The 19,783-nt window shown below is 43.3% G+C and overlaps 1 protein-coding gene across 1 annotated transcript; it reads right to left on the bottom strand.

The window, feature by feature from the left end:
• Window positions 1–8,042: 8,042 nt before the first annotated feature.
• LOC311031413 (immunoglobulin superfamily member 1-like) lies at window positions 8,043–19,558 on the bottom strand (the record flags this gene model as incomplete). The annotated part of the gene is made up of 6 exons (XM_084037726.1): window positions 8,043–8,987; window positions 12,298–12,423; window positions 14,576–14,896; window positions 17,458–17,751; window positions 17,983–18,157; window positions 19,529–19,558. 6 exons carry the CDS (start codon window positions 19,556–19,558, stop codon window positions 8,914–8,916), a joined length of 1,020 nt encoding a protein of 339 aa, XP_083893852.1. The 3' UTR covers window positions 8,043–8,913.
• Between the last annotated feature and the right edge of the window lie 225 nt (window positions 19,559–19,783).

A 19,783-nucleotide genomic window follows, 5' to 3' on the forward strand; every position in this document is an offset into this window, starting at 1 on the left:
GTGCCGAGGGCCCGTCACCGTCACCCTCCTCACGTCACCCTCCTCACCGTCACCCTCCTCTACGCCCCAACGCTGCAGACTCTGGAAGGACAGAAACTATTTAAAGTTTTGTTTTATATACAATAAAAGTTTAAAATCTGTTTACCCTTATCCCTCTGGTCTCAGTCGCGTCTGTGTCTCCCTCCTTTTCAGACACAATCCCCGTCAAAGTCACATCAAAATCAAACTTCCTCAAATACGCAAGCAATACATTAAATACACGTTGGTGGAGCAGAAAGGTGTCATATACCTTCAGATCAGACCACTTTTTCGTAAGTTCTGCCATCGTCCGCTCGGTCCAGCTAACACCGAAAGCAGCAGCAATGTGTTGCCCTCGCACTGCGTCTTTTTATTCGTGATCCCGCTGCTGTGGCCACTAATTAAATTATTTTCCGGGCCTCCACCTCCCCAACAAGTGTCTCTTTCTCCGTTTCTGAAAAGTAACGTTTCTTCGCTTTTTTTCCTGGCCTGTCGCCGTGATTCACCACACGGAAACAATTGCATGCCGGCTCATTAATATGGTAAAAAGTGAGCGTGTACAGGGCGGGATTCAGGTACGCACACTTGTAGGTGATCTGTGATTTATAAAGGGAACATTGCGTTCAGCTTGCGTGCGCACAGTTTTATAAATCATGTGATGACCCCGCCTACTTCATCATATGACCCTTCATCGAGGTGATCAGCTGATACCATCTGATGCCATCAGCTGGATCTGGAGCACCTGGGCCCGGTGCTCCAACCGGATAAAGGGCAGCTGATTGCTTGTTGTTGGCGCTCTTCTTTTTTGCTCTTCGCAGGCGTCCGCACCTTTTTGGTTTGCTTTGGCGTTCCATTTAATTTATTCCTTCTCTACAACACCCCACATCGGATTATCCATACATCCACATTTACATGACTGAAACTACTGACATACACACCTCCGACTGGCGTTATTTTGGTTAAGTTGTTGCGGTATGTAAATAAATCTTTATTTTCTATCAGTTATGCACCGTCTCTCCCGTTTTTGTCATCGCCGTTGAGCCGGGTCATGACAATCAGATTTTTTTGGGGTGAACGCAAGCTTTGGCTTTTGGGCGTATGTACACTTTTAGTAAGGATCCTACGCAGTTTTATAAATGAGGCTCCAGGACCCTGCTCTAGTGATGTTATGATTTGCGTCGAGGCTTCGAGGCATGTGTCGAGAATTTCGGCTCCTCCCCCAACGAAGCTCCGTGTCGAGATCTGATTCACCTCGGCAAAATGACGTAGCATATGACGAGCGAGGCTTCGTTTCGGGCTACTTTTTCGCGATACAGGTACCGCGGTGATACAGGTTTTCAATTGGCGGGACATTATGACTATAAAAATGCCTCATACACGAATACTAACTTGTGGGCTTATCAGTATTCTTATTAATTATTCTTATATATTCTTATACATCATTATTATAAAAATGGGCACATTATCAAAGCATTGTAGGTTCAAATCCAAGGTGGAATTGCAGTGTTGGCCTACCACTTTGACTAATATATCACTTTATCATTATTATTATTATTATTATACATCATTATTGTAATTATTTCTACTGCTGGTCATACTACAAAGAGGCAGTGGTGTAGCGGTTAAGAAGTTGGACTTGTGTTGCAAGTTCGAATCTAAGATAGAGCTACAACGATCCACCCCCATGCGTCCATTACTTATATTACAAATTATTATTATTATATATCATTATAAGTATTACTCCTATCTCATGTTTCGGGTGGTGTAGTGTCTAAGGACTGAGACACATTATCAAAGTGTTGTAGGTTCAAATCCAAGTCTGTGGTTTATCAAATGAGTTATTTTCTATCTTGAGTTCAGAACTATTTATGAAAGGCACACTCACACACATGTATCACCAAGATGACTTTAATTCTCAAATGATTTGATGTTGGATCGGCACATATAGCAAACATCTTATGTTAGGTTGACTGGAAACTCTTTTACTTTCTTCATAATTTCATTCACCACTAGGTGTCCCTAGCGTACATATTTGAAGCTTTGGGGTCGAACCACTTTGGTGGTTCATCTGGCTGAGAGGCTTTGATGTTTCAAGAGGCTTCATCTCACCATCACTACCCTGCTCCTCAATCTCTGTTTGAGCTTGTGTGCTGCAAGTGCAAGTCTGGTTGCAGCACAATGCGCTGCAATTGCCGTCGCCAAAGCCTTGACTGCTCACTGGCTTGCACAGAGTGCAGAGGCATATCTGCAAATATGTCAGCAAACAAGGATTGAACATTTTTTTCTTGTAAAATACCTTCTATTTTCCATTGAACTTTATTGTTCTATTTTGTACATTAAATGTTGTACTGAGAAGCACGACTAGACTTGAGAAGGTAGTTAAGATGGCGCATGATTACATCACCGTATAGGGACGGAACAATCTGGCGTCGAAGTGGTGGAGAGACCCGGGTTAAGTAGACTGAGAGCTGATGAGTAGATGGAAGGCAGGTGCGTCACTCTGCTCCGGCCGCCGGCCCGCCCACCGGACACACCCCGAGGGGGAGCCGGTGAGGGAGAGGAAGGAGGGGGAAAGACAGACAGGGAAGACGCAAAACACAAAACACCAAGCTGTCCCGGTAGCACATTAATGACATTAAAGTGCCTACTGGGCTTTCTCTTCTACATCTGTCTCTTGAGTTCTGTTTTTGGGTACATATTGTCTATTTACAGATTTCAATATCAATGACTTGTCTGTTAATATTGGTTTCCGCGTTTTTGTTTTCACTATAGTATTTAAAGGTTGTTTTCTCAAAATTAGGTTTCTGTACACTGTGGAGGTGAAATATCCACTTATACATAGCCACAGTCCCTTCTCTAATGTTGTCTCATGTGTTCAGAATGAAACAATACATTTTTAATCTGGCTTCATCCAATTTTCAGATTGTGTTTTGTTACATCATATATTCATCATTTTATGAATACATTCCTAATTTGCATATATAAACATAAAATCTCAAAATCTTGTAATACATTTTATCTTTGGTATGATGTCACTAATCAACTGGAGAAGTTTCATCGTGATAGCTGTTAATTTAAAATGTTCCCCTATTCTACTCAATTGACTTGGAGTGTTGGGCACAACTTTGCCCTTTAACCTAGAAAATATCAACATGTTCCACTCCATCTACGGCTTAAGACTTTTAGTATATGATTCAGGGGGGTGTTAGGACCAATAAAAACTATGAACTGTTTCTCTTGCAAATGTTTTTTTTTTTTTTAGGCTAGATTGACTGGCCTACAATAAACGGTTAAAGACTTGATGTGAAAAATTATAATTTAAATCCACAAACAACATATTTCTAAAATGGGGCATATAACGACTGGGACCAGCAAATAATTATATTATCTGCAATGACACCCATCCATTTTTTACAAGGTTTTTTCTCAGAGGTCCCATGGGAGTCTAGTGGAAGGTGCGGGACTTCGCCACTCTATGTTTTTGTGATCTACAGATGCTTTGTTCAGTTGTACTTGGCCCCACCCTCTTGTGTTTTTTCCTCTATTGTCTTTACGTTTCTGGTTTGCCATGTTGGATATATTTTATTTCTTTGCTCCCCTGCTGTCATATTTGTGATGTTTGACAGTTAAGTTGCTTAGATGGATTTATTTTATGAATATGTTGTATTGGTAACACCTTCTATGATGCCCACATCTGTAACACATTGAGAACATTAATTTTTGTAATGCTCTATAACAATAATCATAGCATTATGAAGCATTTCATAATGACTCATAAGAGCAAGTATTGCTACGTAGTTGATGGTCACTCAGAATGTTTTTTTTCATGGATCATTGTGTTATAATTCTTATAGATAGTTGTAATACATTGTTATGGCCTCCCTAAACAATAAAAAGGCTCAGGTGGAGACTGAAACGACTCAACGTCAGACTCTTTTGTACCGAAAAAACCAGGTGTTTTATTGATTAGGATCAAGAAATAGACAAACCATACACAAAGTACAAATCGGACAATGTTGGAGATCCCAGCCAAGCGGAACAAAAGATGGGGAAGATACTGGGCCGACCTTGCAATGGGCCGTACCAACCCAGCTCCCTCCTTAAATTATCAAAATAGGAAATTACTAAACTTAACCAAAAATAGACCCGATAACTAGACTTCCGGTCATTTCCAACCCAAACCAAAATAACAAACCCAGCACATCCAAAGACATGATGCGGGTGGGAAACAAAAACAGGAAAATCGGAAAAAGGTCTGAGCAGTGCAGGATCTCTAGAGAGACTTCCCTCTCAGGTCCTGCCTGTCCTAATTAGCTTCAGGTGCTCCACACCTAGAAAAGAAGGCAGGTAAAGAGAGCAAGAGAGAGAGAGAGAGGATACTAGAGAGAGGATATGTGCAATATCATCCTTTGTAGGGCTTTCATGTACTCATTTAACACCCCAACCCTAAAGGTACATGTCTCCAGGGAGCGTTATTTCCACGCTTCCCATTTATTGGCTATTTAAGATGCAATGCAAACAGGTAGTGCTGCAGTGAGTTTCCAGAGACAGGGTGCCAAGTTGTCTGCTCTTCATTTGCATAAAGTTGAGGTCCAGTCTACTTTATGCAAATGAGAGGTCTCAATCTCTAGTTTCAAGTCTTCTTCAATCCAGCATGGTGTTCATTTAGTACATTATGGTCCATTTACAGTCCAGACTGACAGGTACCCTCTTTACTAATGCAGTTAGCTACTAAGATACTAATACACGTAACTGTAAAGTTGATCTTGAATTATGAAGCTGACTTTGTGAGCAGCTTCCCAACAGAATCCAGATGGATCCAGATCCAGTAAAGTTCTGTGCTGCTTGTGTTCGACAGATCAACCCATCACTCCTCCACAGTCCAAATATGGTCACTTCCTTCACCGTTTCCAAAAATGGAGATGGACAAAATCCAAGACGTTCAAAATACAGCACTTGAGGCTTCAAAACTGTCGTCCACAAACCAGTGCGATGTGATGAAGTGCCTCCAGGCCAAGGTAGTAATCTATTTATTTATTAAACCTCTGCAGCATGCAGACATCACTGTACTTTTCTTTGAAAATCAGACACTTTATTTGATTTGAACAGTTTATACAAATTGCAAATAATTCAAAAACATTTTCATTTTAATGGTAAACTTTACTCATTATAGACAGTATTTAAATGGAAGTGTGTGTTTGTGTGCGCATAAAAACATACATTAATTATTTGAAAAAATGATTTAGTGTGTGTCATGTGTGCATCAGTCTGTGTGTCCCTCCTCTGTCTTCGTAAGGGGAAATTCCATCGATGTCCTGAACCGAATGGGCACCTCCTGCTCCTCACTGATTGGCTGCTTGGCCACGGGGGCGTGGATAAGGCTGCATGCTGGGACATCATGTCAGCGTCGGAGGACAGTTGTAGAAGCAACCTGTGAAGCGTTAATTATCTTTGGTTTTCTTGAATTCTTGAGTCTCTGGTGAAGTGATTAGCGGGATCTCCCAGAGTTCCTTCTTGGTCCTCTATCAGACAGTTTGGGGTTTTGCACGGGACTTCTCTCCTTTATATATCCCAGCTGTCCTGCTTCGTCCCTCCCACTCTACTATTTACACCCCGATGAGCTCACTGATGTTTGGAAGCGTGTGCCAGCGAGGTCAGGAATGCCCCGCAACTCATCAAAAGACTAAAGACGGCTCACGCTCACATCCCGTTTGTGTGCATGTGGCTGTGTTCACACCGTGGCCCTACATGAGATGCAGATACAGACTTCAAAAGTGTTTTGAAAAGCAAAAAACATCAGCTCATTATTATTATTTTGTGTGGCTGTATGAGAATATCTCTGACTTCTGCCCAGTAACTAGACTCAAAATGTCAAGTTTTGACGTGAAACTGGATTCAAGACAAACAAAGATCCCAACCAATGAACATTAGGTCTGGAATAACCAAGTATAGCGGTTAATAAAGTCAGAACAAGTCTTTTTTAGTTTTTTATAAAATTAAATGTTATTTTAGTAAGTGTATAGTAAATGAATAATCAAGTTGTTAAAGTTATTTATTTTCAATCGCAGTGTGGTGTAGTGTTATGTATCTGTATGTATTCCTGGGGATAGGTGTCCTTCTCCTGTGTGGTGGGGGAGGCGCTGTTTCCCTGGTGCCTTGCCCATTTTTGCCTTCCAGGTCAGGTCCAGTCCAGGTGCACATGGTTGGGTCTGATTGCCTGGGAGAGTATTTAAGGAGAAGATTCCAGACCCTCGCTCCCTCCCTCCCTGCCTGCGACGACAACTGCTGACAGATCTTCTTAGTGGTTCTTGTTAGTTTGCAAATTCTCAATGCAACAGTCCATACCACACTACACATAGTTAGCTGCCACTTACGCAGATCCGTTATTTCTTTTGTAACTTGGGGCCCTACTTTCATTAAAGATATTGAAATGGTTTAATTGTGTAGTCTCCTCCTCGTTGTGGTCGGCCGTGAGCCAGGTGGTCATAACAGTAGTCATACTATAATATTTCAGCAGATTGTTTGCTTTTTTGTGAATTATGCACATTTATTTTATTTCTTTTTCAAAGTGTCATTTTCAAAAAGCTAAACATCAATTGACATAAATTGATAAGATAAATGCAAAAGTATTACAAATACATTTGACCCAATAATGATATTTATGGGACCAACAAGAATAACATAGCGTTCACAAGCCAGACAGACTTTCCCTAATAAACCAGACAAAATTATGAAAACGTGTAATATTTTCACGAGGCTATGTCATCATAATCTAACCCTTGAAATTGTTAAAAAAAATGCCTTAGTCCTTGTAATGTACGACGTCATCTCCAAATGCCAGAGGGAGAACTAAATCCTTTTGAAAGTACAATTAAATTATTATTTTTTTTATCTTTTATTGACGTTGACTCTGACTGCAACATATTTCTTTTGTCCACATCGAATGTGTAAGAAATCCGTTTTTAAAAAAGACCAAACCAAACCCTAGACAATCAGTTACCATGGTTAAGTGGTGACATAGAGAGGGGAAGTCCCGCCCCTTCTGGTGGTTCTCACCACTCACTGCTATATGCTACACACTTTACCAAAATTAGGTCCTGCTTAGCCTCTCTTTGGAGAATGTGATGTTGCAGTGAAATCACTGAAATCAAAATGACTAAAAGATGAAATGTGTTCGTATTAAATGGTTATAAACAGATGTCTTTTGTTATCATTGAGGCTCCCTGACATGTTTTAATTGTCTTTATGCCAAAGTGTTTCCCCCTTTCTCCTTAAACAGCTAAAATGACGACCAAGAATGGGACTCCAGCAGCTGGGCAGAACTAAGCGCGCCGACCAGCAATGTGAGTGAAGCACCGTCTTGTCTCAAGTTACGGGGCTTCATCGCCGCTTCTTCGACGGATGAGCTCAGAGCGCTGACATTTCCCAGGCTACCCGTCTGCATGGCCGTGTGTGAAGCCAGCACACTGACGGTAAAGGGAACCTGGGTCATGTCTATTTACGTCTGGCGGGGCATCGTGCTGCAAAGCTGCCTTCACATCATTGGCTCAAGCAGTGAGGTGGCTCACGTACGATTGGCTTAAAATGGCTTCTCCATTGTTGTGGTTTCCACTTCTGCTTTTCATTAGTTTTGATGTTTATGCAATTCAATGCCTTTAATACTGTTGTCAAAGGTGTCATTGTTAGCGTTTGTGCTTTTATTGTGGGTTACTTTGTGTTTCTGGTGATCTGAAGCTGGATGGATTAAGACTTCATCAGACTGAAAAAGGAAGATCGTAACTTCTCAGAAGGACCTCTGCGAAAACAAACACGTGTGTCAATGAAGCGGGGGATGCCAGGGACAGAAAAAGAAAGGGAGATTCAAGATGGCTGCCGGCCCCCGAGCTTGAAATGACTGACTGATTATTACACCACCGAGCCCGGTCTGCTCATTATTCATGAGATCATCCAGCAGAAGACTCCTGTAGTTATAATTGGGTTATGTGTGCATGTGCAAAAAGATAGACAAGACTACAAAAGTCATGAAAAAATTTATTTGAATAAAATATATAAGAACATACAGGTATTTTCAAGATTCAAAATTCAATTTAAAGTTAGCATGTTTACCTTAAAAATATTTATGAACAAGGTATTCATCAATAACACTGAGTTCAACATTTATGGAAATACACTTATCACTTGTTACTACCACGTCTTCACAGATATGTACCTGGAGACAGCAGCACGTTAGCTTAGCTTAGTTTAGTTAATCTCAGTTTAGCTTAGTTTATCTAAATTTAGCTTAGTTTATCCTAGTTTAGCTTAGCTCAGGGGAAACACAGCTCGCTCTCAGAATTGAGAGTGGTCGCAGAATGGCTGTAGGGATGCAAATACTTCGTAAATGTAGTTTGTTTGATCTCTAAAGTTGCAAAGCGATTTTCCCGCATGGAGCTATTACATACAAAGTTAATGCAAAGACGCGAATAAACAAAGATTTGGGCCAGGCAGCGTCGGACGGCCTGAATTAATTTGAGCTTTTTATTTGTATATGTTAACGTGCTAAATAATTCAAAAAGAAAAAAAAAAAAAGTAAAGTAAACAAAGCATTATAATAAGCAGTTATGTTTGAACATCGCTACATCAATCACAACATCATCAGCAAGAGCGTGTTAGCGTTGCTCGGTAAGGGACACCAAATGGATTTAGATTTTTTTAAGAAAATGGTGATGTTGTAGATGTGCTTTTCATCCCCGTTTATTTGGGAAGGTGGTCCTCGCCTCGGAAATGTTTTACCAATAAGAAGTGGGCCTCAAGTTAAAAAACTTTACACAATTCCTAACATTTTGGTAAATATCTTCATCTCCATTAATGTCCACGTCATCAAACTGCTCGATTATATTTGCATAGACGTCTCCATCACTCCTCGTAGTTGTTGCTCTGCTCTTCTTCTCCTTTGAGTTTCTTGTTCACGTTGTCGGCTTTGACCGTCACTGCAACACAAGCACAAACACACAAGCTATGATCACACGACGAGCCTTCATGCTGAATTACGATTTACGGCTCCTTTGGTTTGGTTGTTCAAGCTATTTAGCAAATGCGTGGCCAATATCAGATCCCAGTGTGAACTGGTCAGGGTCCTGAACTGACCCTCATATGCAAATTATTAATAGGCCTATGATGTTAACGTTTACGGTTTCATGGATGAGTTAATGTTCTGTGGCGGCCACCGAATTCGTGAGCAGATGCTAATGAGGACATGGAGGAGGAGCCGTTTCTTTCCAAACGCTTTCGAACACCTGTAACAATACGACCGCTCAAGTTTTGCTTGTACTGAAGTGTTTCTGAGGTCTAACGCCCTGTCCCTCCCCTGGCTCCGTCACTCGCATTAATTCCAATATGACTGTTCAGACTCAGGTCGCATTGCAAAACATCCAACCTGTGTCTGATTTAGGACCACATATGAAAGTGATGCAAATCTGATTTTTTTTTGTGCTGTTCACAGTACCGTAAAAAAAAAACACAGATCTGAGTCCATATTAGCAAAGAAAAACGGGTTTGGGCCACTGCATCCGTAGTGTAAACGCGGCCTAAATGTATCCGAATTAATTCTTAACAAGCATTCAAACACAAATATAGGCTGAGAATGTTAAGTGAAACAATACGACCAGCAGCACTTTAGTTCCATTCGCACAGGACCTTGTGTGATTTACATGGTTTGTATTTTCACGTACTAACGCAAAGACTTTAATTTACTGAAATTAACTGATATTATCCCCTAATGATGTCATGGCTCTCCAAAAAAATGCGCACGGACGTTGCAGGTAAGTGCAAAGCCCCAAATCACTGCAATGGCGAATCGCACTGGACAAATACTTATTATCTATGGTCGACATAATATGGTTGGTCATTTGTGGTGCAATTTTTACTCGTCAAAATATGGATATGGCAGATTTGCATAGAAGGCCGCCCCAATTTTTTACAACTTACTAGCGATCCCTCTGTAATACTAAATGGTCCTCATTTATATAGCACTATTATCCAAAGTGCTTTACAGTAATGACTGACATTCACCTATTCATACACGTTCACACACCGACGGCGGAGTCAACCACGCAGGGCGACAGCTAGCTCGTCAGGAGCAATTAGGGTGAGGTGTCTTGCTCAGGGACACCAGGGGCCTCATGTATCAATGTTGCGTACGCACAAAAACATGGCGTACGTAATTTTCCACACCAACGTTCAGATGTATCAAAAGTGAAATGAGCGTGGAAATGTGCGGTGTCCCACGGCAGCTTCATGGCTGGCGTACGCACGTTTCTACAGCTATTGTTCCTTTGGCGACACTCTGAGGTGATGCTGGGAAACTGTTAATTATGTGAAAACAATTAGTCCTCAGAGTAATGTGCACATCAGAGACACATTAATGGACAATTAACACACACGTGTTTGCAATCATATGGATGGATATAAAAGCATGCGCAAAGTGATGAAAAAATGGCATTAACAATGGCAGCCTTGGCCTTGTTAGAAGACATCGCAAACGGTAACATCAGACGTGAGAGGGTGTTTATAAAACGGGAGGATATGTAAGCAAATGACGACAACTGGCTCATGAGTCGTTTAAGGTTGCCGAGGCCAGTGTTACTGGAGCTGTGCGCAGAGCTGCGGTCTGCCCTCGAAAGAAACACAGCCAGGAGCCAGGGGTTGTCCGTGCCCACACAGGTGCTGACCACTCTGGGGTTTCTGGCAACAGGAGCCTTCCAGAGGGAACTGGCCGACCGGTCAGGAGTGTGCCAGTCCACTCTGAGCCGAGCCATGCCAGCTGTGTGGGACGGAATCAGAATGTCATCCAGGTACATCAAATTCCCATACAATGCTGTTGAACAGGCCAACATTAAAGCGCAATTTGCAGCAAGAGCCGGTTTCCCTAATGTAATCGGAGCTATTGACTGCACACATGTTGCTATAAAAGCGCCATCACAGGATGAATTTGTTTTTGTCAACAGGAAACATTTTCATTCAATAAATGTTCAAATAATATGTGATGCGCAAATGCAGCTCACCAACATCGTGGCAAGTTGGCCTGGTTCAACGCTCGTTCATTCTTACTAATAGCATGGTTGGTAACAGGCTGGAGGCTGGCACGGTGCGCGATGGGTGGCTTCTCGGTGAGTAAATGTATCCGTTTAATTGCGCCCCGAATGTAAACCAGCACAATGCCCATTTGGGCACGTGCATTCAAATATGTGCATTGTTTTTCCCTGGTGAAAATAGAGCGGCAGAGCTATCTAACAAGCCCTTTATCGTCTCCTTGTGTTCAGTATTTGTGTCGATAAACGCGTGCGTAAAGTTGGAAATGTCACACTGCAGTAGCCACGGCGCACTTCTGCAGTCATTAATATATATGATAATATAATATATAATATATTAATATCCTCCTGTCCCCCCGCCCGTTGCGGTCACGCTTCGGCGGTGGGCCGAAATCCTCCTCTTCACCTCCACCTTCACGTCGGACCATTTCTTTTTTATTTCAGGGAGTGTGCGCTGCTCCGACCCCACAGTATTCACTGCCTCACACACACGCTCCCACTCACATTTCTTTTTTTTTGTGTTTATGCCTGATGAGAGGCTACCAAATAATACTGGTCTTCGAGTCTCGACTTCGTTTAAGAGCGTTTCGAGCTCAGACTCGGTGAAGTTGCGCTTCTTCCCTTTTTCATTTTGTAGATCTGATGGTGCAGAGAGGGGAATCCCCGGTGCAGGCCCTATTTAAATTCATTTGCATATTTAAATGGAGGCGTGGACAGGGAGGAGTTTAGCACTTCCACATGTGCGCTTAATTCCACGTTGATTGGGATGTACAAAGGAAAAGTGCTTGGATCCATGCGTACGCACACTTTGATACATCTGATTTTTTTTGTGCGTAGGACAGTTTCTGGATTCTAGCGTACGCCATGTTTCAGTAGGAAATCCACGCAATTCTTAGTACATGAGGCCCCAGGCACTCAGCTAGGAGGAGCTTGAACCGGCAATCTTGCGGTTGCCAGCCAACCCGCTCTACCTCCTGAGCTAAAGCCCCCCATACTAGTACTACTAATACTACTAGTCCTCAGTGAACAAGGCTTTAAGGCAAAACATGAACATTTTAGTACCGACAGAATTTGGCCAAACACAGAGGAAAATAATATGTAGAATATTAAAATAAATAAATAGTATCATATTTTTTTTAAATAAAAGTGTTATGCAACCGTGACATCATATACGGGGAATGTTGTCAGTAAATGTGAGTAAAATACAGACTTTGTGTTTGGACGAGGGCTACAGGCTGGGTGGCTCCTCTTCTTCTCAGGCATTTCCCCACTAAGACCAGCAGGAGCAGCAGCAGACCCCCGGCAGCTACCAAGGAGACCAACGGCAACAACGGTTCTTGGAGAAAAAAAAAATTGAACACGGTTATTCCTGAATATGTTGTACATATTTTTTTATATATGTACAATCTGTATCAATATGTACAATATGCCCTTTCTACACGCTAGCTGCTAGCTTGCCAGAGAAGAGACATTTCTTCCTGTGTGTGTTGTTCAGAGGGGAGGTACCCGATTAAGAAAAGGCCTTTAGGGTCAGCTGGTGGGCCATCCATAATAAATAACAAAATAATTTTAAGTAAAAAAAACATATTGACTGCTAATCAGTTGAGTAGCCTCATATCTCAATTTGGTGAGTGAATTCAAATTTGCCTGGTAAGCAGAGATTCTGGGTATACTGTATGGTGTAGCGTAGGTTTATTTACACATTCACATCCGCAGATTCAAAATTAAAGTGGGCGCCAGACAGGGGAGAATCCACCCTGTCAATAAGTTGTACATAATTAAATATAACATTACCCGGATAGCTGCCGCCTAGCTACAATTAAACAATTAGAAAAAACATTCATCAACCATCATCAAGTTGTCTTCTCTTTTTCAAATAACTTAAATCAGCATCAAGTCAACTCAAAAGGAGAAGTTAATGATATAACAATGCATCAATCACAACAAAAAATCATTATTATATTCCCAATGCAGTCAAAATTCAATCAAAATAAAGTAAAGTAAAATGTCCAAGGTAAATCATCAAATAGTATTGCACAGCAGAGGTGTGAGGGTGTGTGTGTGTGTATGGGGAGACGCTGGGTCAATGTAATAGTCTGTATTGTCCTTCAGAAGAGGGGCAGTAGAGTTCAGTTCAGTTCATCAGTGTGCATGTGTAGGTGTGTGTGTGTGAGAGGGTCTATGTGTCAAAAGTTTTGTGTGAGCGGAAGGCCACAGTACAAGGGGAGCCTAGAGACTGCTATGACTTAGCTCTATTAGGTCCGAATCCCGAGTGAGATGACCACGACCGGAACCAACCAGGTCAAGGCGGTGCTGTAGGCCGAACCCAAACCCCAAAGCCCGTTCCTGGCCAGATCATCTCCTTCTTGGCCTTATTGGATCCTGAGCCACGAAAGTCCAATAGATCCCATCTTCTCTTAATTATATCTCCACTCAAGTTATTGCAGCAAAAGACACCAAGGAAGATGATCCTTTCTCTCTCTCTCTCCTCTCTGTCCTCTTCCACTCTCTTTGTTTGACTGACTGTCCTGCAGCTCCCAGGTGTTCCTCTAATCACCTCCCTTCCCCCCATCTTCATTCCACTTCCTGTTAGGTCTTTAGCAGCCATTTTCAGCCTGGCTGCTACAATGGCTAGGGCTTTTATTGTGAAAGGTAAGAAAGGAAGGAGCCGTATATGCTGCGTGGTGTCCCGTCTCAAGGCCGGCCCTCCACTAGTGGTGTGGGAGCGCAGCAAGGGGTGTGGCAGGGTCCAGAGAGATTCAGGTTGGGGTAAGTGATGGAAGGGCACTACCTCCCCCGGCAGGTACTGAGCACATAGCTAGAACTGCTACAGCTGCTAACAGTGACCCCTACCGAGCCAGGGGCCTCTCTAAAGGCAGCTCTCCAGCCAGAGGCGAGGGATCTCCATGAAAAGGTCAACCCATGCGGTAAGGGGCCAGTGGCCCAGCACCTGACGGCATTGTGGTTTAAATAAGCACGAAGAAGAGAGAGACTCACCTGAAAGTGAGGAAGACGTAGCAGAGGACTATGATGAGCATTGGGGGGACAGGGACCAGAAGACTAAATTAACTTCTGGATTTATTATCGATCACCCATCCTCTGTTCTCTCCAGGTGGAAGCCCGCTCCCCCCCAAATGAAGTTGATTACCCCTTTAGAATTTATGTTTGATTAAACCCAAGCTTTCAGTTCCCCCCTATCTTATCATTAAAACCTTTTCTGTTACAGTACCACTCTGTCATTGGTGGTCTAATTCAAAGTACAAGTGCATTTCTCGAGCCAGGCCCTCTACAGCTGTCATTTTTGATGTTGAGGACAATAAGAGTATTTTCCCAAATAAATAAATAAATACAATTTACATTTTCACACCAAAAGTTGGTCAGTGACCAGCGGTTGTAAGCTACTTCAACATGAATTCTGGGAAACATTGAGTCCACTATAGGGCAGAACAATTCTCACTATACATTCGAACAAAACATCTTCTACTTACTTTTAATGAGGACGTGCACCATCGCTGTCTTGTTAGAAGTGAAGCTCTGCTTGGACAGTTGGACCTCATACACACAGCTGTAGTTCCCCTCGTGTACGTACTCAGCCAGGAAGTGAAAGGAGGCCGAGTGTTTGACCGCTGGCTCGATGATGGGATCGCTGATACCAGAGAAGATGAGGGAGAAAACGCCTCCAGGATATGGGGAGGAAATGGAGCAGGTGAAGACACAGTTGTAACCCCGAGTGACCTCTGCACCTTCAGGGCCCCAGACCAGCCCTCCGTTAGGGGACACCAGGGAGATGCTGGGCTGCTGCAGCAGCACTAAGTACAAATGGGATAACGGTGTGAAGACAACATGAAATTCCTAGATTGTGAATGAGCAAAGATCAGTTCACGATGGCACGGAAAGACGAATCGACAAATATTTCTATCCAGACAGAAAGAACACGTTTGTTCCTCTCACTAATTACTTAGTCACCCTTTCACATCCCTGGTCATATTGTGCACCTATTTAACAATATCTAAAAATCACAAAACAATTTCATTGAATTTGTTTTATATATACACACAGACATGTTTAATTGAAGAAGAAACTAATGTCTCTGCTTGTAATTCTAAGAAACAATATAGTGTCAATTGTAGCTACTGCGACTAGATGGGTGGGAGGAGCCGCTGGGTTTGGGTGCGCTGTCATACAGGTGGCAGTGAAGGCCAGGGACCTCGACGGACCAGACCCTGCATCAGATGCTGGCTCTGGCTCTCTGTTACCAGCTACCAGTTAGATCTGGTGGGGCTTTCCCCTACGCTCGGTTCATGAACCATACTCTTGAATAGTGGATGGACTCTATTCTTCTCTGGAGTTGACTAAGGTTTGAGGCGCCAGGCGGGTGTGGGGATACTCACAAATCCCCGGCTAAATGCTGCTCTGTGTTGGAGTTTACCCCGGTGGACGAGAGGGTCGCCTCCCTATGCCTTTGGGTTATCGGGGAGAAAACTCTGACTGTTTTTTGTGCATATGCACGAATGCCTTGTTGGGGACCCTGAATGGAGTCCTGCATGGGGCTTCAGTAGAGGACTCCATAGTTCTTCTTTGAGATTTCAACGTGCAAGTGGGCTACGATGGAGATACCTGGAGCAGCGTTGTTGGGAGGAATGGCCTCCCTGATTTAAATCTGAGAGGTTGATTTTTATTGGACTTTTGTGCTAGTCATGGACTGTCCATAATGAACACCATATTCAAACATAAGGATACTCATGTGTACATGGTACCAGAGCATGGATTTTGTGATCGTTTCGTCTGATCTGAGGCCGCATTTTTTGGACACTCGGGTGAAGAGAGGGGCGGAGCTGTCAACTGATCACCATCTAGTGGTGAGTTGGGTCAGAGGGTTGGGGAACCCTTTGGACAGACCAGTTAAGCCCAAACGAGAAGTGCAGGTGAACTGGGAACGTCTGGAGGAGCCCCCTGTCAGAGAGATCTTAAACTCCCCAGCTCGGTGGAGCTTTTCTGGCACCCCTATGGAGGTTTGGGGCATTTCACCTGAGTTGGCGATGCTCCAAGCTTCCATTGCCGAAGCTGCGGTGGTGAGCTGTGGTCTTAAGGTCTTGGGTGCCTCAAAGGGCGGTAACCCACGAACACTGTGGTGGGCACAGGTGCTCAGGGAAGCCGTCCGACTGAAGGAGTTATTCCGGGATATGTTATCACGGAAGACTCCGGAGGTGGTTGCAAGATACCGACATGCCGAAAGGGCTTCAGCCTCTGCCGTGAGGGAGGCAAAGCAGAGGGTGTGGGAGGAGTAGCCATGGAGATGGACTTTCGGTTGGCACCAAGGTGCTTCTGGAAAACCGTCCGGCACCTCAGAAAGGGGAAACGGGGAACCCTCCAAGCTCTATACAGTAAGGATGGGACACTGTTGACCTCAACTGAGGAGATAAGTGGGCCGTGAAAGGAGCACTTTGAGGAACTCCTGAATCTGACTGATACGTACTCTATTGTAGTGGCAGAGTTGGAAGCTGATGGAGGATCATCGTCAATTTCCCTGGTGGAAGTCACTGAGGCAGTCAAACAACTCCTCAGTGGCAAAGCCCCGGGGATTGATGAGATCCGTCCAGAAATGCTGAAGGCTTTGGTGCTGGAGGGGCTGTCTTGGATGACACGTCTCTTCAACATTGCGTAGAAGTCAGGGACAGTGCCTAAGGAGTGGCAGACCGGGGTGGTGGTCCCCCTGCTCGAAAAGGGCGACCAGAGAGTGTGTACCAACTACAGGGGTATCACACTACTAAGCCTCCGTGGTAAAGTCCAAGGTGCTGGAAAGGAGGGTTCAGCCGATAGTCGAACCTCTGATTCAAGAGGAACAATGCGGATTCCGTCCTGGCTGTGGAACAATGAACCAGCTCTTTAATAATAATATTAATGGATTGGATTTGTATGGCGCTTTTCTAGACAATCAAAGCGCTCTGACAGGGTTCCAGGTTCCATTCATTCACATACAGTCATACCATTTGTCGCAAACTATGATAGTAGCCACACCTGCCCTGGGGCAGACTGACAGAAGCGTGGCTGCCATTCTGCGCCTACGGCCCCTCCTCAAACATACAGCAAGCATACACATTCACACAAGGCTAGCAGGGTGAAGTGTATTGCCCAAGACTCTGGCGAGGATCTTGGAGGGGGCCTGGGAATAATCCCAGAAGGTGTATGACCGTGTCCATCCATCTATTGTCTACCGCTTATCCTGTATTCAGGGTCGCGGGGGGCTGGAGCCGATCCCAGCTATCATTGGGGGGGGGGGGTATTTTGTGGGAGGTGCTGCGGGGGGATATTTTGTGGGAGGTGCTGCAGGAGTAAACATCAAATTCAGTGAATGAATGAATGTCCTTACCAGTAACAGAGAGTCTGACAGAATCACTTATAGGAGAGCTGAAGCCTTGACCTGAAACCCTTGTCTGATACTGACACTGGTACCATCCTTCGTTGGCAAATTCCACTTGCAAGATGTTGAAGGTAATAAAGTTGTTACTTGTTGTTTGGTTCTTTCTGAACGAGCCTGAGGTCGTCTGCAGAACAAATGTTCCACTTAGATGCTGAGTTGAGATTGAACAGGTGATGCTAGCGTTCTGACCCCAGGTCACCTCGTTGGCAGGATGCATGGAGATGCTGGGTTTTGGGAGGCTCACTGAAAAAATGTGACAATGATAGAGCGATGAATGGACTTTGAGCTGAAGTATTCCTAGTTTTTGTATTTGCTAGATTTCTTTTATGTCAAAGGAATAATTCTCCATTTTGGGAGATTACATTTATTTTTGTTTCTTGGCAAACGTAGATCAACCTTCTCATCTAACTTTCAACAATAACGTGGATGCATTTAAGAAAACATCAAATTCAGGGAATGAATGAAAGTCCTTACCAGTAACAGAGAGACTGACAGAATCACTTATAGGAGAGCTGAAGCCTTGACCTGAAACCATTATTTGAAATTGACACTGGTACGATCCTTCGTTGGTGAAGTCCACTTGCAAGATGTTGAAGGTAGCAAAGTTGTTACTTGTTGTTTGGGTCTTTCTGAACGAGCCTGAGGTCTTCTGCAGAACGAATGTTCCACTTAGATGAGTTGAGATTGAACAGGTGATGCTAGCGTTCTCACCCCAGGTCACACCGTTGGCAGGATTCATGGAGATGCTGGGCTTTGGAAGGATTCCTGAAAGATAGCACAACAATATCATGTTACATGTAATGTGTCTTTGGTCTAGTTCTTGTTTCTCTGTCTCTGTTCTCGCAATTTCCTATGTATTTGGTATTTAACGAGTTGGGAGGGAGGAAGTGTTGCTGTGGCCTTCCCACCACTCTCAACATGGCGTTGGCTGAGCCAGCGACTTGCAGCTAACAGTGCGACCAGTGCAAACAGTGGCACAGTGGTGACGGAGCTAACAGTGTTCGCCTGTGGATGAACCAGAGGCTGGGGAAGCTAGGCTTCTGTGGCACGTAACCTGGACACATTACAGGGACAATGTACATTATGTGTCACAATTACTCAGGTCAAATGTATTCATGCATAACATTTGTTTGGTGCTATAAAAGACATTTGCATGTTTTTCTTTATGGGCAACCCTATATAAATATTTTTCCTCAAATACTACTTTTTTTCTTTCACAATACAAGGGGTATTTTTGACAATATTTTTAAAAACTAATAACAATAGTATTCTTGCAAATTAACTTGAACACGAATGACTTTAAAAATGTTGTTTGATTCCAAAAGAAGGGAGATATTTTATTTAATGCTCAAAATGTTCAAATTGTTTATTAGTTGCCGTAACAAGTGGTTTACACAAATGCACAATGACTTCACTCATCACCTAATTTTACAAAACATTTGTGTACATTGAAACATTTATAGCTGAGACTATAACTGTTTGTTTGCCAGAATATTGTAACATGAATGTGCATCCAGCTGGGAATGAAAAGTGTTCTGACCAAACCCTAAAACATGGGTCAAACACTGTCTGCCTTTGGTCACCAGGCATCGCCTTCAATTCTGGGAAATAAACGCGAAAACGTGAGAGAGAGAAAAGGGGAACTAGCCTATTGAGAGACAAAGAACTGGAAACAAAAAGTCACTCTTTTGTGATCATGTTATGTAATGTGGTCGGCATCACTGTGGTCGGCATCACTGTGGTTGGAGTTCTTGATTTACAAATGTGTTGCACAGAAACAAACCATAACGGGGGAAGATGATGCTTTTCACTTCAACTTCATAACATTCTTCACTTACATTTCAGTATAAATGATGGTATTTTAAGCAACATTTCACACTTGTTACAACTCTTTAATACTAAAAGCATGCTGTAGGGTACCAACACTCCCCAACGCTGCATCTGAACAGCTCATCACAAAGACTACAATTGACAGAAAATATACATTTATTTATAACACTTGATAGAAATGTTTTCTAACCTGAACATTCGACACCAGCATCCTCGCCATGTCGACAATTGTGGGTCCCAAATCCATTGTGAGGACACTCAGTTAGAGAACGTTCATTTCCTTCACAGAGCACATTATCAAGCCAAATGTTGTCAGTTGCCGGTCCAAATCTGGCCGACCCTGGGGCACTCAGTGCAGCACCACAGTCCAGCTGTCTGCACACTACCTCAGCATCCTTTAAGTCCCAGTCGTCATCACAGACGCTTCCCCAGGCACTGTTGTAAT

This window comes from Eutrigla gurnardus (assembly GCF_963514095.1).
Source record: "Eutrigla gurnardus genome assembly, chromosome: 20".
NCBI classification, from domain to species: Eukaryota; Metazoa; Chordata; class Actinopteri; order Perciformes; family Triglidae; genus Eutrigla; species Eutrigla gurnardus.